The 24,574-nt window shown below is 34.7% G+C and overlaps 1 protein-coding gene across 1 annotated transcript in view; it reads left to right on the forward strand.

Annotated features, from left to right (window-relative positions):
* The first annotated feature begins 264 nt into the window (after positions 1-264).
* Positions 265-24,574, forward strand: part of AKR1D1 (aldo-keto reductase family 1 member D1) — a 71,680-nt gene continuing 47,370 nt past the window's right edge. The window contains exons 1-3 of the mRNA XM_012551055.3: positions 265-404; positions 13,299-13,466; positions 20,413-20,529. Of these exons, the coding sequence (XP_012406509.1) occupies positions 318-404; positions 13,299-13,466; positions 20,413-20,529 (372 nt within the window). The 5' untranslated portion in view covers positions 265-317. The remainder of the gene's footprint in view (positions 405-13,298; positions 13,467-20,412; positions 20,530-24,574) is intronic.

Here is a 24,574-nt window from a genome sequence, read left to right on the forward strand (position 1 = left end):
AAGGGAGCATGGCTGATCCAAGTTAACCTTGGTGTGCTTTTATTGTGGCAGTAATTTTCTTGGATAAAATGTTTTACTTTTTTTTTTTTTTTTTTTTTACTATTTCCTCTGAAAAAACAACAGATCAAATTGAAGCAATAATTTCTGTTTCTCTAGCATGGAAAAGATTAGGAAATTGGTATTTAACTTTCTTTCTCCCTCCCTCTAGTTGTCACTCCTCCCCATCAGCACCGCCCCTATTTCCAAAAGGTTTACATAAAGCTTCAAGATGTTGGCAACAATTTAGAAATCAAGCTTTGGTTGTCACCTTCTGCACCATGAATCTGACTGCCAGTAATCACCGAATACCTTTGAATGATGGAAATAGTATTCCTGTCATTGGGCTTGGTACCTATTCAGAGAAAGTAAGATGATTTCTGTTTTTCCCTCCTGTGATATTCTTATAGCAACTTTATTTTTGAGACATACTTGTTTAAACTTTATTTTGAATAGATTGAATAGAGTCCTAAACTTTTTTGCATAAACTTAATTTCAAAGAACTATTATTATTTTCTGTGGGCAATAAGAAAAGGGATAAGTATTTACTTTAAAGAAAATTACTGATATTCTTTTAGATTATAAAGATCATTATAGTTTTCAAGGAAAGGAGTGTTAACAATTAACAATGGAAAAGACAAGTTTTCCAGTGGAACTCACAAGTAACTAGGAGAAAGGGAATAGGCCATGAGCTGGGAGTATGTCAATAATTGACAGACTAAATCCATAAAGCAGTTTAGTATCCTAAAAAAGTTAGTTAATTTTAACAAGGAGAAAGATACCAGGAGGTATGATTGAGGAAGTGAAAGACACCACAAGGCAGAATGTTGTGGCAGGCTAAACCCCAAAAGAGTTTCAACAAATATGACACAGTCTATAGGCAGATTTATAGAGGAAATTTAACCTCAGGGGTTTGATATCATAACTTGGGCTTTCTGATTGAATACAGTAAGGTGGTATTTCCCAAGACCTTCATAGGAGTAGGACTGTAGTGCTGAATTGATCCCCCATCGGTGCCTTTCCCTGCTTGCCTGTGGGAGTAATTTTATCACTACTTCAGGCTTTCTCTGTCAGCCTCACCCAGGTACTCAGACCTCATCAGTTTCTATTAACATTTAATTCATTAATTATTTTAATGGATTAGTAAATGTTTTTAATTCATCAGTTTTAATTTCTAATATAATAAATATGATAGATATAACCCTCATAAGCTAAAGTTCTTTGGTCTTTTCCACACTTTTTTTTTGGTGGGGGTTAGTGGGGAGGAGGAGTAAAAGTGGGGTGGAAGGCCTGGAGCTCCAAGCCAAGGAGCAGAAGAAGACAGACAGAAAAAAAAGAGGGAGAGACACGCAGAAAAAAACGGAGGAAAAAAAGACAGAGATAGACACACACACACAGGGGAGGAAAAGAGAGATAGAAACAGGCAGAGAGACAAAGACAGAGAGACATAGAAAGAGAGACAAAGACCCAGAGTCAGAGAAAGGGAAAGAGAGAGAGAGAGAAAAAGACTGAAAGAGACAGAGAGAGAGGTCTTCAAACACTTTTTAAGAGGTCCTGAAGTCAAAATATTTGAGAAGCACTGCAGTAGACAATATAGAAATGCTGCTTGGAGTTATGAGCTGTCTGTCATAGATTTAGAGCTGAAGGAAACTTAGGGCATCTAGGCTATCCTCTTCATTTTACAAATGAGGAAAATAAGTCCCTAACAGGTTAAGTGACTTTGCTATCACACTTGAAAAGTAAGTGGCAGAACTGAGATTCGAACTCAAGGTCTTTGATTCCAAATTAAGTGCTCTTTCTGCAATATACATTGAGGTCATTATTTTCTTATGTGAATTATTTTTAAACTTAGAATAAGTAAATGGTTCAAGAAAGGTTAACTCTCTTCAAAGGCTTTCTCTTTCATTTGTTATTCAATATTCTGGTCTAAGAAACAAAATATCTTATCAAGAACTCCACTGGCTCACTGATGAATGCAGAAAATTTTATTTTACATTGTTGCAAGAATAGGTGCTTGAGTTAGTAAACCCTTTTGGAACTGCAAAGATTGTGTTCTATTTCCTACCTGAGGAGCAAGTTTCTCTCCTGATTCTCCATTAATTGTTAGAAAAATTGCAGAATGTGAATCCATCCCATTCATTCCTTCTCCCCAGGGAGGTTACATTCTTATGGAGCAAAGTTTAGAGGGCTTCAGTTCAAATCTAAAACCTCCAGTCTTCGTTATTCTTTGATGTCCTTGTGGGTTTCAGTTTTCTACTTTAAATTTCATTTTTTCCAATTTAATTTTCATAATTCTGTGAAAACCAAATTCCCATCCATTTCTCATATCTGGGATGTGCTTATGGTATATGTAATAGCTCACTATTGGTTCCTGTGCTTGAATTTTAGAGATTAAGGAAACTTGAAAAGAATATATGAAGCAGAATGTGAGGGAGGTATGTAGAGAAACAGAGATAGACAGGGACAGAGATAGAGAGAGGCAGACAGAGAGAAAGAGACAGAGACTGAGAGAGATAGACACAGAGAGACAGAGGCAGAGAGACACAGAGAGACAACAGAGACAGAAAGAGAGCAAAGACAGAGAGAGAAAGAGACAAAGAAAAGATGGAAAAAAGAAGAGAGACATAGAAAGAAATAATCTGGTTGGCTATGTTATGAGAATGACTAAGTGTCACTGATCAGCTTCTCTGCTGATCCAGCCACTTAAGTGCACAGCCAGACCAGTCTCACTTATCAGCAAGACACTACGGAGGAGAGAAAAGAAGCAACATGTGTCCAGCAAGTCACATCATTTTGCATACCCCAACCACCACTTTTCCTCAGACTGAGAGGAAAGCTCTGAGAAGTCAGTCAATACATTTTTATTAATGTGCTAAATGCTGGGGATACAAAGAAAGGCCAAAAACAATCCTGTTCTTAAGGATCTCACTATTTAAAGAAAGAAACAATATGCAAATAAGTACAACAAACAGTCTGTATATAGAATAAATAGGATATAATCAATTAAGAGGCACTAATCCCTGTTAATTGTAGGATTAGAAAGGACTTCTTGGAGAAGGTAGGATTTATGCTGGGGTTTGAAGAAGCTATGGACTTCCTATTTTATCAGAGACAGAGAATGAAGAATTTATGCCTTCAAAGTGAGGCAAAATAGACAGACTCTCTAGTCTCTTGCTCTTACAATTACGAAACGTAGAGGTATTGATCTATATCAATAGAGAGAAAGTACAATTGTAGTTGCAGTCATAAATACTAGCTATTGTTAGTACAGGTGAGCATGTGATCTGAATGGAAATAATCTCTACTGGTATAAACTAGAAACTGAGTTCTACCAGTTTTAGAGATACCTGGAAAACTGAGAGTCAGCCTAGCTTCTTGGATGGATTCCTTCTGACTGGACGGAGTCAGGAAAATATGAATCCAGGTTCTATCTCTGATGGATACTGACTGTATGATCACATAGCAGCATAGGGAAGAGAATACATTTGTGGCTGTGTGTGAAAGTATCTCTGTGCTTGCCATTCCAATATGACTGTGGTTATATCAGTAGTTCATATGAAATGGAGACCCAAGATAGACAGCTCAGACCAGATTATTTAATTTAAAGCATCCTTTATAGGCTGGCTGGCCAGTGACTGACCCCACTAGGACAAGCTAGTGGAGACAGCCCTGAACCTTTAGCGAGGTACTCTTTTAATCACATTTGCCACATCCTGGTACAGCCTTGTGGTTACAAATTTCAGAAATCACTGACACAGTGGGAAATGTCATTGTGTGGTGAGCACACAATGGAATCTGTTGACATGTTTTGCGATGTTGTCCTGACTCTGTGAGTACACGCTTCTTGGAAAGTCTGGGACTTCAACTGTTTCTTGGAAAATCTAGAGTCTCAGAACTGGGGGATGGGGCCCAGTCTGAACATAACACTTCCCTTAATTTAGTTTGAGCAACGTTTGCCTATAAGTCTGAGGCCCCTTGACCCAAGGATAAGGGGGCCAGTCTTTTGTCCATTTCACATGAAAGGTGATTGATTATGTAATGTCAGAGAAACTGAGGCAAGATAGAGATTAGAGAGTTGTTTAAGATTTTATTTGGATTTCTAAGAGGGAGAGATTGTGTTCAGGGCATGTTGTCCCCAAGGCTGATGCCCAAATCATCCAGCAGCAAATGTGAGTTCTCAGTGACATATATATATGACTCTAAGCTCAGGAAGACAAAGGGGGTTGGAGTCCAAACTCTGGTGAGTGGGAATCTCCAGGCAGGGACCATCACTCCAGTTCTGACAGGTTGGGGGTAGGACCATAAATTCTTACTAACTGGGAGTTAAGGAGGTATCCAGCTAGAGACAGGAAATCTGAAACTTAGAGAAACCAATTAGAAATCTGAGATAGGACATTTGGAGTTTTATCTTTTGGAATGCCAGATCTCCACAGCTCAAATTATCTCTGTTCTAATGAGCAGAAAAGGGGGGGGGGGGGTCAACCAGGGAAACTGAGGCAGAGCAATTAGGGAAACTGAGGCAGAAAAATTAGGAAAACAGAACAATAAAAGGGAACTGTGGCATAACAATTATAGACATGATCATATATTGGTATATCTGGGGAAAAGTGTATCAGAACTGTATCTGTGAATGTTCAGATCTTTGAGACTTAGGAAGAAAGGAGACTACACTTATTAAGTGTCCACTGTGTGCCAAGCCATGTGTGCTAAATGCCTTTACAATTATTATCTCATTTGTTCTTCATAACCACCCTGAGAGGGAGGTGCTATTATTATCTTCATTTACAATTGAGAAAACTTAGGTGAACCCAGAATCACACATTTAGCAAGTGTAGATTAGAATGAAAGTCTTCTGAACTCCAGGCTCAATTATCTATTTCCTGAGCTATTTGGGATTTTTCAGCATATTTTCAATAGAAGTGTCACAGTGTAGGGAATAGGGAACTGAGCCTGGAAATAGAGAGATCTTATACAGTGGAAGAATTCTGGCTGAAGAGCATCAAGGGATTTCTCTTGGGCTTACCACCTATGCAATTTTGGGCAAATTACCTAATCTTTGCCCTCATTTCCTTGTCTATAAAATAAAGGATGGAGTAGATCCCAATTTCTTAAATTATGGTTCATGACCCCATATGGGATCTTAGAATTGAATGTAAGGGTTGCAAAATTATGATTTATTATCAATAAATATTTGATTTGTATACCTATTTTATATACTTATATACCTGGGCTTGTGTAAAAATTTCTCGGGTGAAAAAGGGTCACAAATGGAAACAATTTAAGAAGGCCTGAACTAGATGATCTCAACAACTTTTCTAGACCTAGATTTCTAACCATGTTTTCTAGAATCTGAGTCTTCTAGTTCTGTGACTTCAGGTAAGCTCTCTATTCTAAACAAATCAATTAGCCTCTACCAGCTTCAAATAAATCCTTAGGCCTTTTTTTTTAAATTAAAGCTTTTTATTTTCAAAATATATACATGGATAATTTTTGACATTCACCTCTACAAAACCCTATGTTCTATTTTTTTTCCCTCCCTGCTCCCACTGCCTCCCCCAGATGGCGAATGATCCAATATATATTGAACATGTGCAATTCTTCTATACATATTTCCACAAATATCATGCTGCTCCAGAAAGATCAGATCAAAAAAAGGAAAAAATGAGAAAGAAAACAAAATGAAAGTAAACAAACAATAAAAAGAGTGAAAATATTATGTTATGGTCTAGATTCAGTTCCCACTGTGCTTTTTCTGAGTGCAGATGGCTTTCTTCATCATAAAAGCCGTCATCATCATCATTGGAACTGGTCTGAATCACCTCATTATTGACAAGGGCCATGTCCATCAGAATTGATCATCATATAATCTTGCTGTTGCTGTGTATAATGGTCTCCTGGTTCTGCTCATTTTGTTGTGCCATAGTTTCCTTTTATTGTCCTGCCTCAGTTTCCCTAAATTGTCCTATCTCAGTTTCCTTAAATTCTTCTGCCTGTTTTCCTAAATTGTCCTGTCTCAGTTTCCCTAAATTCTTCTGCCTCAGTTTTCCTAAATTGTCCTGCCTCAGTTTCCCTAAATTGTCCTGCCTCAGTTTTCCTAAATTGTTCTGTATCAGTTCCTTGAATTGTTCTGCCTCATTCCCCCTGGTTGCAATCTTTCCTTCCTGACCATTAGGACTGAAATAATCAGAGTTGTAGAGAGCTGGCCATTCTGGCATTTCAAAAGATAAAACTCCAGATGTCCCATCTCAAATACCTAATTGACATCCTCTGTCTCTAAATTCCAGACTTTCTGCATCTAGTGACTACCCCCTTTACTCCCAGTTTGTCAGAATTTATGGTCCTACCCCCAACCTGTCAGTACTGGATTTAATGGTCCCTTCTTGGAAATTTCTGCTCTCAATGTTTGGACTCCACCCCTCGCTCCCCTGATCACTCAGAGACATATATAATTCGATGCTGATGCATTAGTGTCCCAGTTTTCCCACATCCCCTCCAACATTCATCATTATCTTTTCTTGTCATTTTAACCAATCTGAAAGGTATGTGGTGGTACCTCAGAGTTGTCTTAACTGGCATTTCTTTGATTAATAATGATTTAGAGCACTTTTTTCCATCTGACTAGAAATGGTTTTATTGTCTTCATCTGAAAATTGCCTCTTCATATCCTTTGACCATTTATCAATTGGAGAATGGCTTGAATTCTTATAAATTTGAATCAATTCTCTATATATTTTAGAAATTAGGCCTTTATCAGAACCCTTAAATGTAAAATTTTTTTCCTAGTTTATTGCTTCCCCCTAGACCTTCTTTAGAATGAAGTAGTTGACATTTTTCTGTGGAAGAGTGGAGGAAAATTCTTTATTTGAAATAAAATATTCTTTACCCCCTGGTAGAGAGTAGAAATACAAAAGAAATTCATGTTAACATTAACTTTCTAATTAGAGAGTAAGACATAAAAGGGTTATAGAAACTAATTGTATAATTTGTTAATGAACAAAATTCATCCTAACACTCTTTTTGTTTTTAGAAATGGGTAATGGAAGGAGAAATAGCTTAGGAAGTGAATGGTGCATTCTAGGATATGAAGAAAGGAGGTTTTCCTCTTAAATAAAAAATAAAAACTACTACATCAAAGAATGCTGAGTACAAAAAAAAAGAAAACACCTGGAAATTTGGAGATAGAATTTTGACAGGGAGAGGAAGCCCAAGCCTGTGATCTTGTTGAGCAGAGAAGAGAGTAGAAAGGGGGTAGAATATCAGAGTCCCAAAAAGTAGACTTATGTCCCTCCAGCTCTCATCCTGGAGTCTCTATGCCAACAACTCCCAGAAACACATTCCCAGAAATTACAATACAGGTGGCTTCCAATTTTCTCTCATTGAGAGTAGCCCAAGAAAGCCTGAGATAGAAGGGAAAGAGACCCCAAAGACTTCTGATATATTCCTTCAATCACCCTAAGTATGAAATCAAATTTAATTTGAGCACACAGTTTTAGTGGATTGATTTCCAGGCCCTTGGCTTTCAAAAACTTCTCCCCACACATTTGTTGATAGTTGGAAGCTGCTTTTTGAAGTTGCAATGGGGTTAATGTCTTTTTGGGAGACCCAGCAGAGGGGCTATTCTAGAAGGAATGTCAGAATACCTGGCTTTACTGTGTAATCCCATGCATGTAGATACCTCTTTGCTTAGTTTCCTACTTTGTCAAAAAAAAAGGAGAATGGGTTAAATGATCTCCAAGATCCTTTCTAATTCTATACTTCGGAGATGTGTGAAAATTTTCATTTCATAATCCAAGATTTTTTTAAAGTTACAAATACAAATGTTTTGAGGAGTTGATATATGAAACTCATGTCAATAATAATTTAAATAGTTATTAATTGCACATGGCAGGCACTGTGCTATACATGTACACTTAGCATATGTGACTCAGTCTTTGAAGTCAATACTTGAGAAAATTCATTATTTCATCAATGTAGGTCATCATGCCAATGAAGATTACAATTTTATGTTACTTTAATAGGTTGTCTCCATGAGAGATTGTAACAAAATATCAACTGCATACATTTTACATTTATGCAAATTTTATTTTTTTTCATTACCTTCTCTTTTAAGATACTAGATGGCTAAGTAGATAGGGCACAGAACCTGGCATCAGGGAGTTCAATTATGCTTTCAGACACTTATTAGTAGCAATTCTTGGACAATTCACTTAATCTCTGTCTACCTCAGTTGGCTTAATTTTAAAATGAAGGTAACAATGGCATCTGGTTCCTAGGGTTGTTGTGAGAACCAAATGTAATCATATTTATAAAGAGATTAGTACAGTGCCTGGCAAAAAGTAGACTCTTAATATTTGTTCTCTTCTCTTCCCCACATATCTTTGCCTCCAGACTTCTTAACATGACGGTATCTTCTTCTTTATTTTGCAATAGCTCTCCAAGAACACATCAGTGTTTTTCTTTCTCATTTTTTCATTGAGCATGAGATTATTTTTTCCTTCAGGAAATCTAAATTCTCTCTATTTGAGAAAATAAAAAAAAAAAACTGAACATACTGTTTAACTCCAGTCATGCAGAATTTCTCACAGAAATTTTCTGTTATTATCTTTACTTTGATAGTTTTGTATTTCATATAACTTTATTTTTTTTGCATATCCTTGGGAAATAATGTATAATCAATCAGGCAAGAGAGGTTGGAATCAGATTGCCAAGATTTTTCAATGCCATAAAGAATGATTTATATTTTATCCTTTAGACAACAGAAAGTCACTGAAGCTTCTTGATCTGAGCAGTGATATGGTTAGACCTGGGTTTTAGGAATTTCTATTTGATAATTCAATTGATAATTGTATGGAAAATAAATTAGAGAGATTGGATGCTGTGACTGTAATATAAGAAAGAGGTAATGAAGACTACTCAACTAGGGTAGTGATTGTGTGAGTGATTGTGTGAAAAGAGAATAAATCTGAGACATATTATCCAATTAATAAATAGCATTTACATGCCTAATCTATACTTGACATCATACTAGGATCTATGGATACAAATAAAAAATATATATGGATACAAATACAATATTTGTGGATACAAATAATAAAAGCATGACCATTGCTGGCCTCAGGAAGATTACTTTGTATGATAATCATGGGTTGTTATTATGGATTATAATGGATGAGATAACACATATATTAGTGGTCAGAAAAGGAAGTTTTGATCTGGAGATTCATGGAGATTATGAATGGAACCGAAGAAGAGTTATACTCTTTCTAGTTCCATTGATTTGATTGTGTTCCAGCAAAAAAGATGGAGGGCAGATGAGTGGGTAATTTACAAATTTCTTTTGACAAGTTGCGTGATAAAATGGCCATGCTGGGCAGGCCCTGGTTTTCTGGCACATTTTCGGAAGCCCTGGATATTGGTAGTTGGGTAAATTTTCATTCACCCATCAATTTGGATAGCTCAGTCCCAGTGCCAAGTGATATAGATGAATGGATTATTTTCCCCAGGTTAGGAATTAGTCTCTGGAGGGCAAAATCCAAAAGCTCCCTCTTCCTAATAGGATAAAGGAATACATACAAAGTACCTATGCAAAGTAGATAACCATTTTGAGTGGGCAATAGTTTCCTGGTGGATGACTGGATAGGATGTAAAGATAGATTCAAGAACTGATTGAATATGGATAAAAGAAGGTAAAGAATACAGGACCACTTTGAAGTTTTGAACCTAAGTGATTGGAAAACCTATGGTACTCCTCCCCATGGGAAAGTAAACAAAAGAGGTGTTTTAGAGCTGAATAATAAGCTTTGTTTGGAATGTGTTGAGCTTGAGATGTTTAGGAATTATTTGTGTAGAGAGGATAGTTGAATTCATGAAATTTGAGATCATCATATTTCATAAATATCTCTTACATTGAATTTAACTTAATTAGTATTGCCTCCCCTCTAATTTCCTTAGTTCTTCCTAGCAAGCAGTTGGTTGAAACTCAGGAAAGAGTTAAGAACTGGATATATAGACTTGGGAATCATTTGCATAGAAAGGTTAATTGAATCCACGGGACCATAGGGAGCATTTTCTTTATCACTTTAAGCCTAAAATTAAACAAATAAGAAATCAAGCCCCATTTGTAGCACTTGCCAATTTCTGAACTGTAAATGCTCATGCTGAAAATTAAATAATTGGCTCTTTTAAGCCCTTTAAACCTGGCTCCAGCATACCTTTATCTGTAGCAAATGAAGGAGTCTTTCTCCTCTGTTAATGCTAATATTCATGAATCACAATGATAAATAAAATGGATGGTATTTTCCGTAATTTGTCTTTTTACTTTATAATATTTCTGCAACTTAAACTGTCTCTACTGTCTTTAATGGTATTAGTTTTAGCAATTCAAGTAGAATTTTTTCTTTAAATTCTTATGTATATATATCCATCAAAGGGACATCATTTCACTTTTCAAAAATTAGGGACGACAAATGTAGACAATTTAAATGTGATTGTTGAAATTTTCAAGCAATTATCTATTATTATTCAGCTTAATTCAGTTTTTAATGTAGCTAATTTTAAAATAGTTTCTTGTGTTATATTTACCAAAATTAACAATATTGAGAAACATAATGGATAATATACTTTCAATTTCCATACAAAGATTATTTTACTTTTTTATCCACTTGAAAATCAAATACAACAATGAGAACAACATAGTTTATCTGTATCATGCACTTATGTTAACTGATGATAACTGACAGATTATACTCCTATCAGTTTTGAAGAGATAGTTCCAGTTTGATGCTTTTTGTTCATGTTGCATTAAATAAACACTGTAATATTTATCAGTAGTTGGAATTAATTCACTCAGATGTCTCATTTCTGTTAATGTTGATTTAAACTTTGTTTATTGAAAAAAAGTAAGTGTGTTTACATAGTGGTTACAGTTGAAAATAGCCAATTATTTTGGCTCTTGTTTTACAAACATCCTTTTCAAGAACATCATGTTCTATCTTCAGTAGAGTGTTTGGAAGATTTTAGAGTGTGTTTTGTTACATGCACCAAGGAAAATATGGATATTAATGATCAAATAAGACATGCAATCAAATTTCAATATTGTTTAGCTCCAACAGTTCACCTTTGTTTTCTGTCTGCCATCTTTCCATTTCCCAGCTTTCTGACACAGATTTCAATTTCTTTCCACTTTCTAAAAAGTTTTTTTCTAACTTGCTTCTGGATTACCTCTTTTATACTGTCAAAAAGATCTTCATCTTAATAACATGCTGAAGAGGGCGTATCAAGGAATAAGAAAGTGATTGAGAGGATATTTTATTATCATCTCTCCTGGATAGAAGCTACATTATATCGATAACAAATAATACCTTAGATAGCAAAATCTGTGGTCATTAGTCTAGGTCCCCTGACTCTTCTGTCACCTACAGATACAGTTATTAGTATGCCTATTTTCACAGGAACCCAAAGTCAAGTGTCCCTTGTATTAGTGCACAAGACTCTAATCCAAAGAGAGATATATAGCCTCATATGAAGGCTAAATCAAAGGATTTTCATACATTATTAGGTGAAACTGAAGGCAAAGTCATATAATTTGCAGTAGAATAGTGAATAATCATTCCCAGGAGACTAAAAATAATGAAATGATCAGATCTCCAGCACTGGATAACTCTTCAACATTAAGGTCATTGTTCCAAGTTGAGTATTGATGGCCATGGCAGTGGATGAACTTCCTGTTTTTAAGACTGACATTTTGAGACCATTTATTATTATTATCCATTATGAAATAATGTTAATACTAATCATTGTAAAAATTTTGGCTTTCATATAACTTTAAAAATTTTGTAAGTCACTTTAGATGTTACCTCTTCAGATTCTTATAACTTCTCTGTGAAGTATACATGAGAGTTATTATTATCCCTATTATTCATATGGGGAAACAATATTAGAGAAGTGTGGACTGAAGTGACACAGTAAATTAGTCTGTAGTCACACAACTCCTTCTGACACCATTCATACTGTACTTTAATTTGTTGGTGGACATGACCTTATTTGAACCAACTGTGGAGTTAGTTGATTTTATGTTTCCATGGCTTCATCTTTTTCTGGAATCCCAAAACATCTTCTTACCAGTGTGAAGTTACTACATCCTCTTGGTTTAACCAATACCTTGGTTTAACCAAGTTTAAATGGGACTTCATAAATGAAGTAGCTTGGAGCATTTTTGAAGGCCAATAATAGATATAAATTGGCACACATACATATACACATATACACACAATACACACAGAAATGGAGTTGGCAATTAGCAATTTTAGTTGATATAAGGAAAGAAATGTATTTAGAAATAACCAATCTATGACTAAGATGATAGGAAAAGATGGTAAAAATTGGAGGGAATGTGGGAAAACTGGGACACTAATACATTATTGGTGGAGTTGTGAACTGATCCAATCATTCTGGAGAGCAATTTGGAATTATGCTCAGAGGGCTATCAGACTGTGTATGGCCTTTGATCCAGCAGTTTCTCTACTGAGTCTTTATTCCAAAGAGATCCTAAGAAAGGAAAAAGGACCCAGATGTGCAAAAATGTTTGTGGCAGCCCTTTTTATAGTGGTGAGGAACTGGAAACTGAGTGGATGTCCATTAATTGGAGAATGGGTGAATACGTTATGGTATATGAATGTTACAGAGTATTATTGTTCTATAAAAAAATGATCCTCAGGATGATTTCAGAGAGACCTGGAGAGACTTACATGAACTCATACTAAGTGAAATGAGTAGAACCAGGAGATCATTGTATATGGCAACAAGAAGATTATGTGATGCAGCAACTGTGATGGATGTGGTTCTTTTCAACAATGACGTGATTCAGGCTAATTCCAATAGACTTGTAATGAAAAGAGCCATCTGCTGTGGAGACTGAATATGGATCACAACATAGTATTTTTACCTTTTATGTTGGTGTTTTCTTTCTCATTTCTTTCCCTTTTTGATCTGATTTTTCTTTTGTAACATGATAAATGTGGAAATATATTTAGAAGAATTGCACATACTTAACATATATTGAATTACTTGCTTTCTAGGAAAGGGGGTAGGGGAAAAGTAGGGGATAAAAAATTTTGAACACAAAGTTTTGCAAAGGTGGATGTTAAAAGCTATTTTTGCATATATTTTGAAAATAAAAAGCCATTATTTAGAAACAAAAGAAAAGAAATAACCAATTTAGAGTCAAGTCTAATTCATCTTTTTTTTCCCTCTTGTTATTTCAGAGCATTAGAAATTTATGCCATGAGTCTGTTAAGATTGCCATTGATGTTGGATACCGCCATTTTGATTGTGCCCTCATATATGGCAATGAATGCGATGTGGGAAGTGCAATCAAAGAGAAAATTGCTGAAGGAAAAGTGAAACGAGAAGACGTCTTCTTCTGTGGCAAAGTAAGGATTTATTCTGTCATGGCTTCCTTTTATATTAATAGGACAGAGCAGGGCTAAGAAAATTTAAAAAATAATTGCTATTAACAATTACTTGTTTTTGAAAACAATCTTATGTAAGTCACTATGCTAAACCATTTCAAGAAATCCAGACCATTATTTGAACCATATAGATCCAAAGAAGGAAAATTAGGAGAGGGATAGGTTCTAGTATCCTTGAAAAGAAAAAAACAGTAATAATTTTCCTACCATATCACTATTATTTTATATGTAAGGGAATGATTTATCCTTTCTTTTAATCTTTTCTTCACAAGTATTGCTGGAATGGGGAATATTCACCCCTCTAAATATAAGGGAGATTCAAGGTCTGAATTCATAGGTGATTTTGCTTTTAAAAATGTAATTTGAAAATCTAAACTTGTAAACTAGGTAAGTTGAAGATTAGGGGTAGGAGGTAGGGCAGGAAATAAAAGGGAGATAGATCAGAGAAATTATGGAGGGAAGAATGAGACATTTTTCACCTTGCCCAAAAATATCATTAAAATTTTCTTTTAATTTCAATGACTTATTGATTCTTTCCCCCCACATTATTATTATTTTGCAATAACCCCTCTGTCTGTCTGTCTCATTTTTGTCTTTTTGTCTCTGTCTCTGTCTGCCTCTCTGTCTGTCTCTGTTTCTCTTTCTCTCTCTCTCTCTCTCTCTCTCTCTCTCTCTCTCTCTTTCTCTCTCTCTTTCTCATATACACACTGGGGCCCTGCCTTGTAACAAAAAATAAAATAAAATTAACTAAAACAAATCAATGCTTTAGCTTTGTCTGACAACATATATTTCATTCTGCACCAAAACCCCATTTTCTCTTTTGTAAAAGGAATGAAACATGCTTCAATCTTATGAAGTAAAGATTAATTCCTGAATCCATCATTTCTGATGTAGTATGGCTATATCTTTTTGAAATATATTGTATTACAGAAGCAAGAGTTCTCTATTTGGGACTAATAAAAGACTGGGATTTGAATTCTGGATTAATATACTTACTCAAAATGCTACCCTGACTAACTCATTTAACTTTTCATAGATTACAGTATTCTCAGCTGAAAAATGAAAGGGTTAGACCAGATAACTCGTAACTTCTTAAAACTATGAAATGAATAGGATTGGAAATACTCCCTAACTTATGAAGTTATTGTCAAGCTTTTAACTGCTGGTTCATCTCCCCTACCCCTTGCTTCAAAGAATCAATATGCTCTTCAGAAAAATCTCTGCCTTTACTTTGCATCACATAGAAATAAAGGAGTTTGTATTTTAATATATTTGTGAGATGTCAGTCTGTCATTTTCAAACTTTACATATTTTGAATTTACTTAATGTCATAACTCTAAATCCCACTTTCTTACTGCAGGTAAAACCAACGGATGCTTTATGATGAATCAAATTGTCAATATCTGCTCCTTAATCTATAGCGATATGGAGTAAGGGGTTGAAAAGGAAATCATTTTTGTAAGAATTAGCTATTTTCCCAAACTGAAGTGTGTACAAATGGTTAAGTAATTACTTTTCCTACTATTATTTTGTGAAGCATAAGCAAAGAAGATCACGGAGGTCTTTGATACATGAACTGACCAGGAGAGTCCTTGAAGTCTTCTACTCTCATAGCATCTAGGGATGGTTTCAGATTCTGGCCTTCCCTATATAGTCACTGAGACCTAATTTTGCAAACATTGCAAGGGACTTTACTCATCTTAAAAGATATTAAAAAGATTGAAATAGACATGAAAATTTGTTTCATTTTTGTTTCACTCAAATTTGTTTCTGGGAAAATACAATGAGTTCTATTTTGGACATGTCGAACTTGAGCAGACAGAGATAGTCAAGTAATAGACAAGGGCAAGTGATAAGGTTTTGTTATACAGATTTGGGGGTCATTTATATAGTCATGGCATGAATCTAATCAGATCAAAACTAAAAGTAAAAACAGGGAAGAGAAGAGGGCCCAGGGCAGAGCCTTGAGGGATGTCCACAGCAAAGGAGGAAACAAGTAAAGAGAGGCCTGGGATAGAACATAATGTGATGGAAGGTATGTGATAGTCAACAATCCAATTTGTAGTAATGAAAAGAGCTAAATTGGGGGAGGGGGGTGAAAGTAGGAGGAAGGACAAACAAATTACTACTTGAATCTCTTATGCAAGATGTTACATAACCCAATAGTGTACTATGTACTCATTCTAGTAACTATTGGGAACATTTCCTGGTCCATGCTACCAAAAATCCATTCAAGGGGAAACCCACTGGTATGTTGCTACTATTGTTCTTCACCAGGTGAAAACCTAATCTTTAATTTAAATTTAACCTTAATTTAATACTAAATTTAACCTTAATGCTAAAATCCCTTCCCCTTATGGAACCCCTCAATTGTGAGACAAACTTATTCCTAAATTTAAAGTTAATCTAAACAAATCATATATGTTAAATTTTAACTCTGAGCTTAAACTAAAACTGTATTGGATTTTGGAAGATGTAGGGATCAAAAGCAAGAGTTGGACTTTCACATGCAGTTTTCTTAGTGAAAGATTAACTGGAAGATTCTAGCAGATTTGCATTTTTGTTTTACTTCTCAGGTTTTTCTCTTTCTTTCTAGATCCAATTTTTCTTATGCAGTAAGATAACTATAAGTATGTATACATATATTGGATTTAATGTATACTTTAATATATTTAACATGTATTGGACTACCTGCCACCTAGGGGAGGGGATTGGGAGGAGGGGAAAAGTTGGAATAGAAGATTTTGCAAGGGTCAATGTTGAAAAATTACCCATGCATATGTTTTGTAAATAAAAAGTATAATAATAATTTTATAAATATATATAATATTCCAGCAGATGTTTCTAGAAGACTATTAGTCCAGAGGTCAATGTATTTACTCAATCTTGTTTGGGTCACCAAAAACTGTGATAAGTCAAATAATAGAAACAGAGGTTCAAGCTTCCAAAAATATCAATTTATTAAGAAATGTACCTCAATTGCTCAACTGGTCCAAGGGGACCAGTCCCCTTCCTCAGCTTTGGGAATGAATCATGAATATAGGGAGAGACAGATTTTTATACATTAAAGCAATTAAGCAAATAAGATCAATTAATTAAAAGGAAATAATTAACCAGGATACAACATTAGGGGACCTGATTTCTAATTAGGAAATATTAGGAACTTTTCAAGTTGGGAAGAGAAAAAAACAAACAAATACAATTCCCACAAGTGTTTGGAAATGATCAAAGAATATGGGAATAATAACTGATTGCATAATGTGGGACTAGTTTTCAGATAAGATACATAAGCTTTTTGAAATATATAATTGTGAGAAAATTCCTTGCATCATTCTTCAGATATGACCAAGTTTCTAGTCAGCATAAACTAGGTCCTTAGTTAAGAGTCTTTAGGCAGCAGGCAGAGGTGGCCCAGTTTCCCAACTATGCAAGACAAGATTTAAAGCATGTCATAAAGTTTTCTCACAATTCCCACAATTAAATAAAGTTTCCTCATAAGACAGAAATTGGACTGGACCCATAATTGAATAGAAAGGGAACTGAACAAGCTCCAGTTTGAGCTAGGATTGAGTCATAAAATGGAGTCAGTTCAGCTCACTCAATTGCCATATACCATTTGGTGTTTTACTTCTCTCAGTTCCTTCACAGACGGGAAGTTATAGCATCTTTTCTTTAGAGGATGCAACAAAGGAAGAGAAATCTAGAAGAGAGATGAGAAAAATAAATGGCCTCTCTTTTCTCAGTTAAGTAGTAGACATAATACTTTGCTTGTATGGTAGAGGAAAATAGGAGATATAAGAGAAGAAATTTAGAACCATAATATCAATCTCAAAAAGAAGTAGATTCCATAGAAAACCACAAATTAACATCATTTATGTTGTATTATATTTTTGTTTATTTTTATAAGGCAGTTGTGAGCTTCCCAGTATCACACAGCTAATCAATGTTATCTGAGGTCAAATTTGGACTCAAGTCCTCCTGACTTCAAGGCTAGTGCTTTATATATACCGTGCCGTATAGTTGCCCTATTTATTTTGTTAAACATTTTCAATTACATTTTAAATTGGTTCAACTTCACTGGCATGTGTCTCAAATATGTCTCCTCTGGTTTAGAATACTACACTGCTATGAAGACTATAAGTCAATCACAGAAGAATAAATGGATTTTCATATAGTAGTCTCTGGCAAGTCACAATATTTAATTAATATGTCTGTTCTGCACTTGCATACTTTAGAATTTAGAGCAAAAACAGTGGGTTTTGAATTTATTTTCCTGTTAAATTTCATCTTTGGTGATAAAGCTGCAACCTTTCCAGATCATTTCAAAGAGGAGTTCTTTCATCCACTATATCTGTTATTCTTTCTCAGCTTTGTGATATTTGCATATCTGATAAATATATTTTGCATGACTTATCAAAACATGGACTTCTATTAGAATACATGAAAATACCTCCTGGGTGGCAAAGTCTTTCCATTTTCAACCCCAGAGAGCAAAATCACGAGACAAATACCAGGGATAAGCTGCTTCTGATTTGTTTCCAAGAGAATCAGTAGATGTAAGCAGAGATCAGTCATTTTCATGCATTTTTATTAGTTCTCCAAAATATTATTGCTTCCATAGAGATAGCCCGTCTACTAATTCACATTTTAGACATACATGTGTTAGATAGCCACTTGTACCATTGTCTCTGATGATTACTTTCTTTTTCAAGATACTAGATGGCTAAGTATATAGGGCACAGAACCTGGCAGAGTTCAATTCTGCTTTCAGATACTTATGAAGCAATTCTTGGACAATTCACTTAATCTCTGTCTACCTCAGTTGCCTTAATTTTAAAATAAAGATAACAATGGCATCTGGTTCCTAGGGTTGTTGTGAGGACCAAATGTAAACATATTTATATAGAGTTTTTAGGACGGTGCCTGGCAAAAAGTAGAGCCTTATTATTTGTTCTCTTTTCTTCCCCACATATCTTTGCCTCCAGACTTCTTGACATGATGGTATCTTTCTCTTTATTTTGCAATAGATCTCCAAGAACACATCAGTGTTTTTCTTTCTCATTTTTTCACTGAGCATGAGATTGTTGTTTTTTTCCTTCAGGAAATCCAAATTCTCCCTGTATGAGAGGGAAAAAAACCTAAACATACTGCTTAACTCCAGTCATGCAGAATTTCTCACAGAAATTTTCTGTGTTATTATCTTTACCTTGATAGCTTCGTACTTTATATAACTTCATTTATTTTTACATATCCTTGGGAACTTTTTAATTCCTGATTTCTTTCCTAGTTTATTTATTTCATCTTTCCAAGGGTTCTTTCTTCTCTCTAATATGTTAGCATTATCAGTTCATGACAAAGGAGGCCTTATGATAAGCCTTTAATGCACTTATCATTTATGAAATCTTTATAATGACTAAGAATGTTCCACTTGGACTGACAAGTTGAGTCTCCCAGAGCAATGATCCATCTCTTCCTCGGAGACCTAAAGTTGGGTGAAGACAGAAAATCTGAGGAAGTGATTTTTCTCTAATGCTTCAGCCTTAGATCTCAATTCCATTGTGATCTGTCCAATGTCAATTACTAGTGATTAGCATCCAAATATCATCTAATCAATTAACATCACTTAGATTTTATAAAGAAATGTTAACTGAAAAGATAAAATAAGTACAAACATCCAGAGGCACACTCTCTTCTCTTTTCTACCTTTAGGAGAGGAGGGTTATATAAAACAATTTTTACATAGTATTCACTCACCCTAGGGATTTCACTTCCAAATATAATGTAGCCAATGGAAGTATCATCATCGTTCTCTTGGCTGCTTTCAAATCCAGTGCTCAACTGGACCAATTAGGTATCTTAGAACTTCTTACTGGCTTCAGGTGTCCAAAAATTTTGACTTAGACTTTTGGTGATTCAATTTCTCAACTTTTCAAATCTGCGAAGATAGTAACCTAATTGGATGGATACATCTTCATTTAAGAACAGGAAAGAACAGATTCAAAGAACAAGAGAACTATATTCACAGTTAAATGTGGGTCCTTTCCTACATTTAAATTTAGATTAAAAGCCCAGATATCTCCCTCCCCTTCTCTTGCCAAAAGCTTACAGCATATCTTCTCTCATTTGGGAGAAAGGGAGACAGAAGTTTGCTAAGTAGTGTCTTTCAAATGCTCACCTTTTTCTGTTTCAGTAGTTAACCAAAAGTTCATTTCTTTACATAGTTAGCCAACTTTAATTGTGCACACTCTAAGGCCAATGTGAGGATTTCATCGACCAACCAGTTGCTTATCTTCATAAAGCCTGTGGTTGTTTAGTCCCTTGATTTACCTGAACATAAACATCCCATCTCCTACCTCTATGTCTCCCATTCCCAGAATATTCTGTTTTCATTATGGAAACCGTAACTTATTTCAATGCATAGCTCAGGTGCCATTTACTACACAAGGACCATTCCCTCTAGTTTCTAGTGCTTTCTCCATTTAAATTACTTTGCAAATATTTTGTCTGTGTTTTTCTATTCTATTTACTCTACTGAAAAAAAATAAACCTCTTGAGGAAAGAAACTGTTTTGTTTTCATTTTTAAAACCGCAACACCTAGCACCACTTGTAATATATAGGAAAGTTGACAAAAGCTTGTTGAATTAATGATTTTTTTTTCACCAGCAACACCATATAAAGTGAACAGTTGGCCAGGGCATTAGAGACATTGACACCATTCAGGATAAGGCAAAGACAAATTTGATCAAACTTTCTTTAGAGACCCATGTGCATTCTTTAAATCTATTTGCTCTCTGACAAATAGATAAAATTTTATTTTATCTTTATTTAACTCCATCAGGTATTATGAAAGGTGGAATTTTTTATATTAGATAACTTTGTTTCATCATTTTCCTTTTTCTGTTTCAGTTATGGTCTACTTACTTTACCCCAGAGATGGTACGACCAACTCTAGAGAAGACACTCAACAATCTTCAACTTGATTATATTGATCTTTACATCATAGAGATGCCAATGGCTTTAAAGGTAAATAGAAATTCCCATAGGCCACCTGGTTTGCCCACAGCCTAAACCTCTGTATAGAAACACTAAAATATATAAGATGAGTTCAATATGTTTAAGGAACCCTAACCACAATCTTCTATTGCACCATTTTTTTTTTCTTACACCTTTTCCTTCCTAAACCTACTATTTGTTCCCATTGTAATCTCCAATTCCTTCATTCCTCAATGCATTTCTCAGGCCATGTGATCTGGTTTAACTCTCTTCCTTTCCCAATTCTTATGTTAATGTTAGCCAGTTGAACTGTATATTTTCCTATATTTTTTTTTTTTACTCCTTTTTGTATTTTATTTTTTTCTCAGCTACATGTAAAAAACATGTAAAAACAATTTTTAACATTTGTTTTTAAAACTTTGAGTTTATTTCTCTCCCCCAATCCCTTTTCCTCAAACCCTTCTCATTATGAAGGTAAGCAATTTGATATATGTTATATATGTGTAGTCATGCAAAACATTTCCATAATTGACATATTGTACAAGAAAACAGACCAAAAAAGAAAAATTTTAAAGTTTAAAAATATGTTTTATTCTACATGCGGACACCATCAGTTTTTTCTCTGGGGATGGAGAGGATTTTTCATTATAAGTCTCTGAGAGTTGTTTTGGATCATTGTATTGCTGAGACTAGCTAAGTCATTCACAATTGAGCATTTTACAGTATTGCTATTACTTTGGACACAGTATATTTTACTTTGTGTGAGCTCTTGGTTTTTCTGAGAGCATAATGATCATTGTTTGTTGTAATACAACAGTAATCTATTTGTCCAGCCATTCCCCAATTGATGGTCATTCTCTCAATTTCCAATTCTTTGCCCCCAGAAAAGATCTGTTATAAATATTTTTGTACATATGAGTCCTTTTTGTTTTTGTCTTTTTCTCTTTTGGGATACAAATCTAATAGTGGTATTGCTAGGTCAAAGGTTGCACATGGTTTTATAGCCCTTTGGGCATAGTTCCAAATTGCTCTACAAAATGTTTGTATCAGGTCACACCTTCATCACACTGTCCTCTATTCTTAAATTCCTTATTCTACCCCATTTTCTTTCCCCAATCACTCATTCCTTGCCAAAATTAAATCTTATATTATTCCCAAATATGTCTCTTCTCCTTTTATTTGTGGGCTGCTGAATGGAGTTGTAGGAAGTCACACTCCTGGGATGACTGAATGCTCTCTAAATTCATATTATCTAACCTCAAGTGTGCTCTTTTATTCCGCTTATTCTTTTCTAATTGAGTTCCTATATCATTCCCCATAGAAACTTTCCCAGCACTTCTCTCTAGAAAGTTGTGAAATCTGTCCCTCTGTCCTCTCAAAAGAATATCGTCTTATCTTACTAAGAAAATGAAGCCATTGGCTCTCTCCTCTCCTCTTTTCTTCATCTCAAAACCCTATCAACATCATTGTCTAATCTCTGATCTCTTTCTCCAGTCTCTAATGAAGTGACTTTTCTTCTTGAAAAAAAAGTCAATTTCTCTGTGTATGCTCTTCTCATTTTCTCTTATTGATGGTCCCCTCAATCATTCCCCATTTCCCTAATCTTCACTATCTCCCCATATTACGTTCATTATTGCCTTCAAATATGCCCAAATTTCCCACATCATTAAAAAAAAAATTTCACTAGACCCTAATATCATCTCAAGCAATTATGTTCTTTTTCTCTCTCAGACTCCTAGAAAAAATCTATTGATCTACATAGCCTTCACTCATTTTTCCCTAGTTCACGTCTCAACTTCTTGCAGTCTGGCTTCCAGTCACATCATCTAACTAAAATTGCTTTCTTCAAAGTGATCAATTTCTTCTCCATTGAAATATCTTACATTCTTTCTCAGACTTAATCTTTTTTGAGATTTCTGACTTTTTGATACTGTTAATCATGGATATTCTCCTCTTAAGTTTTCATGACACTATTTTCTTGTGGTGCTTTTTCTCAGTATGCTTTGCTAGTTTGTTATATATCATGCCTACAAACTGTGGGTGCTCTCCAAGGTTCTGTCTTGGCTCTCTCCTCTTTGTTTTTTACTTTCTTTCCTCAGTAATCATGAGTTTAATTATCATAATTATATGCAGATAATTCACATATATACTTATATATTTATTATATATTTTACATATAATATATTTATTTCCTTTAAGATAAATCAAAAATTCCTCAGTTGGTTTTTAAACTTTTTATGATGCGGCTTTTCTTTACATTCCTAGCCTCATTATATGTTTCTCTCCTTCCTGAATTCTATAGTCTAACCAAATTGAATCGGTCTTTCTTCTTCACACATGGTGCTACATTTCTCATATGTTTATATATTTTTTACATATGTGTGTGCATAGATAGATAGATATCACATTCTAGTCTCTACTCAGCTTTGGTCTTGTTTCATCTTGTAAATTGGATGCTAGAGAGATCTCTCAAACTCAGCATGTTCCAAACAAAATTAATTATTTTTCCCTAAAAACCTACTTCTATGTCAAACCTACTATCTATGTCTATAAGATAAGCACCATGATTCTTCTAGTGTTCCAGGTTTCAGCTAATTTCCCTTATCCCATATGTTCAGTCACTTGCCTAATTTTAACATTTCAACCTTCACATTTCTTGCATCTGATCCATTCTCTCATGGCCACTATCTTAGTTTAAATTTTTACTACCACTCACCTAGATTATGTTAATGACTCCTAATTAGTATCTCTGCTTCCTTCCTCCAATCTATCCTGTGTACAACTGCCCAAGTCATTTTCCCAAAGTACAAATCTGACTGTATAATTCCCCTACACATTAAAACTCTGGTGGATTCTTATTTCCTCTAAGATGAAACAAGTCCCTCAATTGGTTTTGAAACCTCTTATGACAAGATCATTCTTTACCTTTCCAGCTTCATCATATATTCCTCTCCTTTCTGTATTCTATAGTCTAGACAAATTGAATCTGTCTTTCTTCTTCAGAAATGGCACTCCATCCTCCAGCTCTGTGCCATTGCATTAGGCATATTCCATACTCAGACTACAATCCTTTCCTACCTTCACCCCAGAGAATCCCTGCCTCCCTTCTTCTTGGCACTGATGCCAAGATGTAGCTCAGATACCACCTTTTACATGAAGGATTTTCTACTCACCCCAACTGCTAGTGTTCTTTTTTCTAATTGCCTTACATTTATTCTGTGTATATTTATACATATTGTTTCCAACATAGAATGTAACTATATTACGACTAGGGATTGTTTGATCTTCATGTCCCTAATGCCAGCACATTCATAGACTATATTAGGTACTTTTGACCATACAGTGAAATCCATAATAAGATTCACATTTTATATATAATATATTTTTTTCCTTTTTGTTGAAGCAATTGGGGTAAAATGACTTGCCCAGGGTCACACAGGTAGGACGTGTTAAGTGTCTGAGACCAGATTTGAACTCAGGTCCTCCTGACTTCAGGGCTGGTACTCTATCCATTATACCAACTAGCTGTCCCTTTATATGTAATAATTAATATCCTTTTAAAGTTTTTACTTCATTAGTAATTTGTTTTTCATGTCATTTCATTTCATTTTCATTTATCTAATGTAGGAATCTTCTACATGACCAGAATTAAAGGAGCAAAATTTTGACATTGTCATTTCCTAAAATGAAGAATTGACATTTTAGTTCTACTTAACTTTGTATTTTTGACAAATAATTTAGAATTATGGTTTCTAAATGACAGCTGTAATTATTCAAAAGAATTTGATCTATTTACCCAGGAAAAAACAAATGGATGAGGAATATCTATTGTCTTGATTAAGATATTTACTTTTATGAACAATCAAAAGAGATCATCCATTGTCTGGTTAAGGGATTATGTGTATGTATGTGGTTCAGATTCACTCATGCAATATCACCACTTTTAGCTTAATTAGATAGTTTAATGATTACAATAAAAGTGGAATAGTACAACTACAACAACACAATAGTAATATTATAAAGAAAAGCGTAATAGCAAAGATAGAAATAGAAGTAATAATATTGAAAGAAAAAC

Source organism: Sarcophilus harrisii, chromosome 5, assembly GCF_902635505.1.
Source record: "Sarcophilus harrisii chromosome 5, mSarHar1.11, whole genome shotgun sequence".
Taxonomy (NCBI): Eukaryota; Metazoa; Chordata; class Mammalia; order Dasyuromorphia; family Dasyuridae; genus Sarcophilus; species Sarcophilus harrisii.